At 43.2% G+C, this 9,826-nt stretch overlaps 1 protein-coding gene across 1 annotated transcript; it reads left to right on the top strand.

The window, feature by feature from the left end:
• The first annotated feature begins 444 nt into the window (after nucleotides 1–444).
• On the top strand, nucleotides 445–6,638 carry LOC111773116 (GTPase IMAP family member 4). The gene is made up of 3 exons (XM_023638812.2): nucleotides 445–624; nucleotides 1,928–1,999; nucleotides 4,860–6,638. The coding sequence occupies exons 2-3, from the start codon at nucleotides 1,942–1,944 to the stop codon at nucleotides 5,789–5,791; spliced, it is 990 nt and encodes a 329-aa protein (XP_023494580.2). The 5' UTR covers nucleotides 445–624; nucleotides 1,928–1,941; the 3' UTR covers nucleotides 5,792–6,638.
• Nucleotides 6,639–9,826: the final 3,188 nt, after the last annotated feature.

Genomic DNA, 9,826 nt, shown 5'->3' with positions numbered 1-9,826 from the left:
CAAGCTTATCAGCATAAAGTTTCTCATTACAGTGCATTATTTTGCTTTAATGTCTGTGAGATTGTGGTGATGTTCCCGCTTCCATTCCTGATCTTGGTAATTTGTATATTTTTACTCTTTTTCTCCATGTAGGTAGAGGCTTTTCAGTTTTCTCGGTTATTGTCAAAGAATCAGCTTGTGTTTTCATGATTGTTTTCCTGTTTTCTATTTCAATGATTTTTTCCCCGTGTTATTTCATTCTCTTTACTTTAGGTCCAATTTGCTGTTCCTTTTCCATTTTCTAAATGTAGTATCTCAGATAACTAGACAGGTGTGCCTATTTTGCTTTAACTCTAAATTAATTAAAATGAAGTAAAATTAAGAATCCAATTCTGCAGTCACACTCATTACAGTTCATGTGCTCAAAAGCCCATGTGGCCAAAGGTCATCATCTCGGACTGCACAATACAATTCCATCATTGCAGAAAGTTCTATTAGAGCTGCTAGATGAGAAGGTGGCCAGTCTCTTGCAGGAGCAAGTTTGAACAGCTCCTCCCCTCACTTCCTCTCTCCTCTGTCGTCTCAGTGTCCTGGCTTAGCACCACCTTCAAAGTCAGAGGAGTGAGCAGGACCCAGATTTTCCAGGTAAGGGAATAAGGGTGTTTGTGGGTGGGTGGAGGGTTGTAAGAGAATGTGTGATTTGGTGGAGAGGGGACCGCTCCCCTGGGTCTGTATCTACCCTCCTGGCCGACTTACTCTCAGAATCTATTTCCTGTTGGTTCCTGTTCCCCGTCTTTGCTGATTTTAGGCTGTAATCTGTTTTCAAGGCTGAGCCTCACAAATGAACGCCTCTTGCAGGGTCACTGTTCAGAGGATACTTGTACAAATAAATGATTCCTTTGACCATTTATAGAATTTATAAGCAAATGTGAAGCTTTCAGGGATCGAGATGGGTGAGCGGGTGAGCTGTGTGGGGAAGTTGGAGTGGTCCTCCCTGGAGAAGTGTCAGAGGGCTGAGGGCTGAGTGCTGAGCAGGAGTGTGCTGGCACTGGCTTGGAGCAGGAGTGCTCCCGGGGGAGGGAGCGGGGCCGCAGGGGTCTGGAAGTTGGAAGGAGCTTGGGGAGCAATGAGGAGGCCAGTGTGGTGATAAAGCCTTTTGAGAGACAGTAATTGATCACGCAGGGTCTTAGGACCATCCAAGGACTTTCAACTACTTTTTTAAAAAAGCAATAGAAAGCTATTAAAGAAGTTAAACAAGAAAAGGAATCAAATTTTAGTTCTAAAAAGGCATCTGATCATAGAATAGAAAAGAGATTGAAGATGAGATGATCAGTTAGGAGCCTGTTACATTGCAAACAAATGACAGTGCGTTGGATTAACATGAAGATGAAGAGAAAAGGATAATTTTGCATTCTTTGGAAGTAGAAGCAAGAGGATTTGGTGCTAGATGGACGAGCAGGTAAAGACAGAAGAGTTGTAGGTGACCCCAAGATTCTGCCTGAGCCACTGGCTGAATGGTGATGCTGTTTGAAATGGGCAGTGATGAAGGTGGAGGTGGAGGTCAAGGGTTCCGTTTCTGCTGAGCTCTGTTTGAGATGCATGTGGAATTGCCAAATGGAGAAGCTGCATGAGGTATAAAAGTTCAGAGCTCTGAGGAGAGTCTAGGCTACAGGCCACGTATAAATGGCGTTCAAAGCAGTAATTCACTGAATAGAGTGGGGGAAGGGCATGCACAGCCAGTGCTGAGGAAGCACGTGAAGCATTTATGTTTGTGTAAAGAAAGAGGAACAATCTGAAAATGGAGAGTTGAGGAGACATCTTGGGAAATAGGGGCAAGAAATCTAGTAGCAAGTTTATGGAAAAAAGAAACTGTTGGCTACAGGAGGTTGCAGTTTCCAGTCACTCTCCGTTTCCCTAAAATGACATAGTTATGTTTCTTTATCTACAGGAATTCAAACTACAATGGCAGCCCGATACCACAGCTCATGTTCCAACCCCAGTGAATCCAGGAGCTGCCGTGGTGAGAGGGTGCCCTGGCTCCCCAGGCCAGGAGGGTTCCTGTCTGAGCAAGAGCAAACCATTTCCAACCTCCTCTCTCATTTTCTCTTCGTTCGCCTTGCTCTGTCATTTCTCCCTCGACCCTCTATGCTTTCTCCTCATGATGCAGTAGAACAGCGAAGAAGAAGAGAGGTAGAACTATCTTGACTGATCCCAGGCTCGATGAGGGTTCTTATGTCCTACTTCCCACTATGTGGACACACCAAGCCAGGTGGAGCCTCTCTGGTTGATTTTCTGCGCCTCTCTTCAGGCTGGGAGAGGACTGGGAAGGAGGAACGTGGGAGTAATTGATTCCTCATTCAGGTCCCTAATTTCCCTGCTTCTAGTGGCCTCACTATAACCAACAAGTTCAACAGACAACCTCATCCAGTTCTGTCACATAACCTCCTTCTACTCCCTTAGCCATGGAAATCAACCACAATAGTTGAGCTTTTGCTGGTTTAGCAAACCACTCCACAATTAAGTCACGGAAAACATCAACCGTTTAGTTGGCTCTCTATTTTGTGGGTTAACTGGGCAGTTCTTGGGTCTGGGTCAACTTGGCTTAGCCAGACTCGCTCATATACCTGTGGTAAGCTAGTGGTTCAGGATGCAACTGGATAAGTTTTCACAGCCTCATGGGCATGTTTGGTAGTTAGCAGGCTCTTGGGTGGGCCAGGGTGACAGAGATAAGTGGACCTTGTTTCTCTCATCATCAATGAGGCTAGTCCAGGCCTCTTCATGGGGCAGTTGCAGAGTTCTGAAGAACAAAGGGAAGGCACGCCAGAACGCATCAGCACTTTTGAAGTCTCTGCTTACATCACGTTTTTACTTTCCTATTGTCCAAAACAAATCACAGCCCAGGCAGATTCAAAGGCTGGAGAAATATGCTCAGCAGTGTGATGGGAGGAGCTGCAAATCCACATCCCAGAGAAGCATGTGTACAGAGAGATGGGCATCATTCAGGGCCATATCTGCAATCTATCGCATAGATCGTCATCCACATGCTGCCCACATTGGCAAATTGTTGCAGTGTTGGAACTGGCCTTTGGTGCCCTTTGTTTCACCTCTCATGATTTTCCTACTCCCTCTCTCTATAGCCAACCAGAGCCCTCAGCACAGCCTTAGGTTGGAGTCTTCTATGGTGATGATAACCAAATAATAATCTGAAGTCCTGCCCACATTTTTCCTTAGATAATCTTAGCCATCCTGCATGCAATATTCTCAGCTGCTGGAAATTTACTTCTCTCACTCCAGGATTCTGGCTGTCAAATGTGGGAAATTCTACTTTAGGGATGGTTTTGTGAATCTCTGGATTAGCTAAAACCTCAGCATAAAGTGTGTAGGGATGGGGATTAGCTACAGATTTTGCGGAAGCCAGAGTGGCAGTTTCTGCAACATCTCTCTTCTGTTTGTTTGATATTTTTAAAAGATTGCTCCAATTACAGAATAGACTGAGGGGGCAACAAGGAAGTAGAGAGACTGGTTAGGAGACAACTGAGGCATGGGTGGTGATGGTAGCTGGGGCTAGAATGATGGTCTTCAAGATGGAGAGGAGATGGATGGAGCCAAGGGAACTTACTAATGGGTTGGGAATGGAAAATAAAGGAAAGAGAGGAATCAAGAGCCATTCCTAGATTTTCGGTCTGAGGAAGTGAGTGAATGTTGAAGTATCTCGAAAAATCAAAATGGAGTTAATAACATTGTCTGTAATGTTGTGATATGATAATGTATGCATTTCCTCCAAGCAGAAATCAATGGTTGTAACACAGGATTCCTTATGCAGGAACCAATCTTACTCTAGGGCTACACTGGGACGGTCTACCTTCTTGGAGAAACAGGCTCTCAAATGCATTCATCAGTTGCCTTCCGTCTGCTCCCAGTCTGTGCTTAACAAATCCCCAGACTCCAACTCTATAGCCACATTAAAGAGCTATGCGGAGAATTACCGAATACAAATACAGAGAAAGCCATAGAGATTATTTGTTGTCTGACTCAAGGCACAATTATTTGGGAGACATAGTTTCAGTTGACATGTTATGCTGCTCTGAAATTAACTTTCAACTTCCCCAGAAAGTGGAATATGCTTAACCAATGAAACTAAGAAAGTATAACTCTACTGATGTTAATCGGTATGGGTTTTTTTCCATTTGTTAACTATCAAAGGATTTTATAGTAACTCCAGAGAACTGTCATGTATTTGCTGGCTATAATTCTTCCACCTCTTAATTTAAATATAAAAGCTTCGCTAAATTTCTATTGATATATCTAGCATTGCCTCTTCCTGATTTGCTAAAGCTAAAGTCGTTAACTTTCGATGTTCGGTGTTTTGTTCTCCTGTGGGTCATAATCCTTGAAAAAATGGTTGCATGTGTGAAATATAACGGGACGATGGGCTGGATACCCACCTACCTGACTTCTTAATGGGAAGAAGAAAAGTCCCATTTTGGATAGAAATTGGGGGGAAAATAATCTCCCACTGCGATGTCCCCAAGTCAGATTTCGTGTTGCTTCCTGCATTATCTTACGAGGAACAGCTACCAGCAGCAGCTCAGAGTTCACTTCTTGAGCCATCCTGTTCCCTCCTCTGTGGGCCACTTAACTAAAAAAGTCAGAGTAAGAAACTCAAAGGAATCCTGAAAAGTCCTTGGGCCTTCCCTAAGCACTGCAAGAGGAACATCAGGCCCACAGGACTTTCTCTAGTCTTCCTGTGAGTGCACACATAACTGAAGAGAGAGGATGCTAGTGGGCAATAGTGGAGGGTGCCCGTGGGTGGGGGTCCTGGGGGGGAAACAGCTGGAGGTGGATCCTAACACTGCGGCTTTTGTTCCCTGTTGTCTTAGGGCTTGGAGACCAAAACCCCAGAGATTTGCAACTGAGACTTGTCTTAGTGGGTAAGACTGGAGCAGGAAAAAGTTCAACAGGGAACAGCATCCTTGGTAAGAAAGTGTTTAATTTCGGCCTTGCAGCAAAATCCATCACCAAGTCCTGCGAGAAAGGGAGCAGCATGTGGCACGGGAAAACAATTGTTGTTGTGGATACGCCTGGCGTTTTTGACACCGAGGTACAGGATGCTGACACCTGCAAAGAGATTGCTCGCTGCATCCTCCTGACCTCCCCGGGGCCTCATGCTCTGCTCCTGGTGGTCTCGCTGGGCCGTTACACGCAGGAAGAGCAGAAGGCCACTGAGAAGATCCTGAAAATGTTTGGACACAAAGCTAGGAGATACATGATTCTCTTATTCACCCGGAAAGATGACTTGGAAGGGACCCACTTCCGCGATTACCTAAAGGTAGCTCCAAAAGTCATTCAAGAGCTGATGAAGGAGTTTGGTGATCGCTACTGTTTGTTCAACAATAAGGCGACGGGAGCTGAGCAAAAGGCCCAGAGGGCACAACTGCTGGCCTTGGTTGAGCACGTGGTGATGCAGAATGAGGGAGGATGCTACACTAATGAGATGTACCAAAGAGCAGAGGAGGAGATTCAGAAACAAATCGAAGTGGTGCAAGAACGTTACAGAGCAGAGCTGGAGAGAGAGAAAGCGCTGATAAGAGAGGAGTACGAAGAGAAAATCAGAAAGCTGGAGGATGAGCTGGAGCAGCAGAAGAAAATGGCACAAATGGAGAGGGAGTTAGCTGAAAGGGAGACTGTCTGTGCCTCAAGGCAGCGAAATGCCAGAGAAGAGGTTGAGAGTCAGAATGCGATCCTGGAATTAATCTTTGGAGCACTGAAGATTGCTTCCTTTGTCATCTCCCGGCTGTTTAGGGAAGATTAAGCTTAATGAAAATCTGTCGATAGTTCTTGCATATGTTCAGGTGGCCCTGCCACTCATTCCCCAAAGTCAGAGCACGCTGGTCTCTGTCTCTCAGGACTCAGGAGTGCAGTGAAGTTCGCTGTTGGCAGTTGGTAGATGTTGAATCGATTTAACAGGGAGGGACAAATTCTCAATTTGTGAAACTCCAAAGCAGAAAGTATTGATGCTCCCTACCTTGTGAATTCTTTCCCAGAGACATGGAGAAAAGGAATGCAGGAGACCAGAGAAGATGACCTCGAGCTCTCTCTGCTCATCCCTAGTAAAGATTTCTCTCTAGATTCTTTCCAGACTGGCAGACAGTCACGCCCTGGGGCTTTTCTCACTTACTTTCCCTTTAGGAGGACAGTGAGTGAGCAAAAGCAGTGCTCTGCGGTACTCACCCATGGAGATGCTTAGAGAATTCTTTCTCCATGCATGTAAATGTATTTAATTCCGTTTTCACAGAAGGGCTCAATTTGTTCCTTATTGTCTCCCCATTGAAGTGTCGATGAAGAGTTCCTGGAAGATGGATCTCTCAGAACTCAATTAGGTGAAATGCCAGAAAGTGAGAAAGACAGAGACTCAACAGATAGGACAAGAATGTTTGGTGCATTTGGATGCATCTGTAGAAACTCTGACCAACCTCAAAGTGACCAATTTGCTGAATAACCAGTCCTCTCCTTTTCTGTGAAACTAACTGCTGCACCCCCACCTCCATAACCCCACAGCTTGAGTACTTACTGCTTGGCGGGTCACCTTCACTCTGCTGCTCCCACCCAGTTGAGTTATTTGCTTATTATTACTATAATAAAGCTTTTCTGTTCTCTCATATTTGTGCACAATTGGAATCTCTTTTTTTTTTTAATACCACTATTCTGCTACTTCTTCTAAGAACACGGGGATGAATTTCACTTTTTCATAAAAGTTCCAGAGGATTTTCGAGCTAGTTTTGGTCTACCCTCCAGACATCTCTCCTCCTTTTCCCTGGAAGATTGGAACCACGTTCTCAACCCTTCTGCCAGTCAAAGACCACATTCTCTTTGGTTTCGTTCATTATGTGCTGATAGAAATTATGTGTAACCAAGGTTTCTGAGACCTGAGTGGTTTTCCTGGGGCAAAAATTCCCTTGAATATTTGGACAACAAGAGTTGAAGTCCCTGTCCCTTTGTTACTTTTCCACGGGGTACCCCTCACCTGATAACTTCTAGGATTTCCCAAAGCACATTTCCATGTTCTACCAACATGTCCTGGTGGGTATATGTGGCTTATGCCAACTTGAAATTGGCTTGTCCATGCTCCAAGCCATTTGCTCAGAATAGGACATAGACCTCTCCCTTATTTCTCCAAAACAAAAATGAGTTTGTTCACTTAATAAAAGTTAGCAAAGGCTCAAGGGTAAGAGAAGGACTACAAAGAGATGCTCCCAATTCCTTTAGAAATAGTTCCTCTGAGTGAGATAGATTTGGTTTCACTCTTCAGAATGTGGGTGCATTTTGTGTCTGTTGTTTTCATCATTGGAGTATTAGCCAAAGTTGGGGGATACAAATCTAACATCCTATTGCAATAGAATCTTCTATAAGCAAATATATAACCAAAGGGCCATATATGCCTCCCAAGAAAAAGTAAATACAATTTTAATCTGAAAAAAAAGTGTTTAACTGCAGTGGTACTTTCTGTGTCAATGCATTCAATTATTCTTACCCTTGCATTCAGGTTTATGTTGTAGATGAGGCAGAAAAAAAAAAAAAAAAAAGGTTCTGCTCTTGAGAATCGGCCAGGAGACGAGATGCCCATGTGAAATACCCTGAGAGCATTGTTGCCCATCTGTCTCTCAGAGCAGAAGGTCCTTGATAAATACTACTCATTGTGATGAATACAAAGGAGGCAGGTGGCATGTGTCCTTCTCTCAAGAGTCTGGGAGTCTATACCTCTTCATCCATTCCTTATCATTCATTGATTGTTTGCACTTCATGGTAGATTTTATACCAGAGGCTGAGAATCTAGAGACAAGTGAAGCCAAGTCCCTTTTGAGACTGGCTTCATTCACTTAGCATAATCATTTTGGAGAATCATCCAAGTTGTCTGTATGAATAGCTTGTTCTCTTTTATGCTGAGTATTATTCCATCTTAGGGGTGTACCACAGTTTATCACTTCTTATTCTTATGCTTCTAATTGATTTTTCTTGTCTAATTCCATTGGCTAAGACCTCCATTATAATATTGAACATTAGTGTATGGGCATGCTTGCTTTGTTCCTGGATATGGCTTCAGTGTTTCTCAGTTAAGTAAGTGAGATACTTGACTACAGTAGTATATAAGATGTATTTGTGTGTGTGTATATGTGTGTGTATAATCCTATTAAGCAGGTATCCCCCAATCACTATTTTCTTGAGAGTTTTTATCATGAATGACTATTGAATGTCGTCAAAGCCTTTTTAAAAATCGTCTATGGGAATAACTTGTGATTCTTTTTCCTTAAATCTTTTCACAATGTCGACGAAAATAATCCATAACCAATCTATAAATGAAAATTTGGGAGAGTTTATTCTGAGCTAAAATGTGAGGACCATGACCTGGGGCCTTTCTTCCAGAAGGAAGAAAGGGCACCGAAGAAGCGGGGTGCACAGAGTGGTTATATACTATACCCCCAAAGAGGATGTTTCACATATGATTGAAATGTCCCTTTTACAGTAGTCACGAGACTGCTCTGTCGGCACAGCGATTGATGGACACAGCAGGTAGGTCTGCTGTCTCGGTGAACACAACAGGGTGGCAGGTCTGTTGTCTTGAGCTGAGTGGTCACAGGTGAGCTGGGTGGTCAAAGGTGAGTGCAGCAATCAGTTCCTAGCCTAAGGAAAGATGCTTATCCCTAAGGAAATGCCAATGTGGGGGGAAGTTGCACCTTTATCTTAAGGGCATTTGTTCTTGCCATAGTAAATGTTTAAAGCAGATATACAATGCATGCTCAATGGCCACAGTCAGGCCCTTTTTGGAAAAAACAAAGTCAGGCCGAATTAGGTTTACACCAAATGTCTTCCTCATATACTCCAATAGATCCTATTGCTTGCCATTTCTATTTGTCAACAAGATGAATGATATTAATAGATTTCCAAATATTGAATCAATTTTTCATTTCTGTTTTAAATTCCACTTGGTCATAATACATCACATTCTTAATGTGATGTTGGAATATCCTTGCTAATATTTTATTTAGTATTTTTGTATTGATATTCATAAAAGATCTTGGTCTTGTCGACATAAATAATCCATGAACAATCCATAAATCAAAATTGGGGAGAGTTTATTATGAGCGAACCCTGAGGACCACACAACTGGGAGAGTCCTTTCACAAAGGAATGGAGCACTCCAAAGAAGTGGGGGTGTTCAGGGTGGTTGTATACCATCAAAGAGCATGTACCACATGTGATTGGAATGTCCCTTTTACAATAGTCACGAGATGGCTTTGCTGGCACAGCAAGTTGGTGAATGCAGCAGGTTGGTGGTTGCAAGGTAGGTGGTCACAAGGTGAGCACAGCAGGTCAGCAATCCATCCTTAGTTTAGGGAGAGATGCTCATCCTCAGGGAAATGCTGATGTGGGGGAAGTTACATCCTTATCTTTAAGGGCATTGTTCTTGTCTTTGGGTCACAGTAAATACTTAAAGCAGATACAGGCCATGTCAGGCCCTTTTGGAAAAACAAGGTCAGGCCAGCTCTGTTTTAACCCCAATGGCTTCCTCATATACTTCAATACATCCTATTGCTTGTCATTTGTTTATCAGTCTATAGTTTCACCTCTTTGTCCTGTCTGTACCAGGCTTAGGTATCAATATTATATTTGTTTTGAAAAAGCAATTCAGAAATTTCCCTTCATTTCAATGCATTGGAACTGTCTCGACTTTAAAGATTTGGAAGAATTTTCACGCAAAACAATCTGGCCCTGGTGCTTACTTTGTGTTGTGGTTTGTTAATAGCTTTGTCCATTTCTTCCATCTAAATTGGTCTATTTAAATTTTCTT

The sequence above is a fragment of the Equus caballus genome, chromosome 4 (genome assembly GCF_041296265.1).
Source record: "Equus caballus isolate H_3958 breed thoroughbred chromosome 4, TB-T2T, whole genome shotgun sequence".
NCBI classification, from domain to species: Eukaryota; Metazoa; Chordata; class Mammalia; order Perissodactyla; family Equidae; genus Equus; species Equus caballus.
Note: the sequence above shows the minus strand (reverse complement) of the source record. Positions and strands in the feature narration are given on the sequence as shown.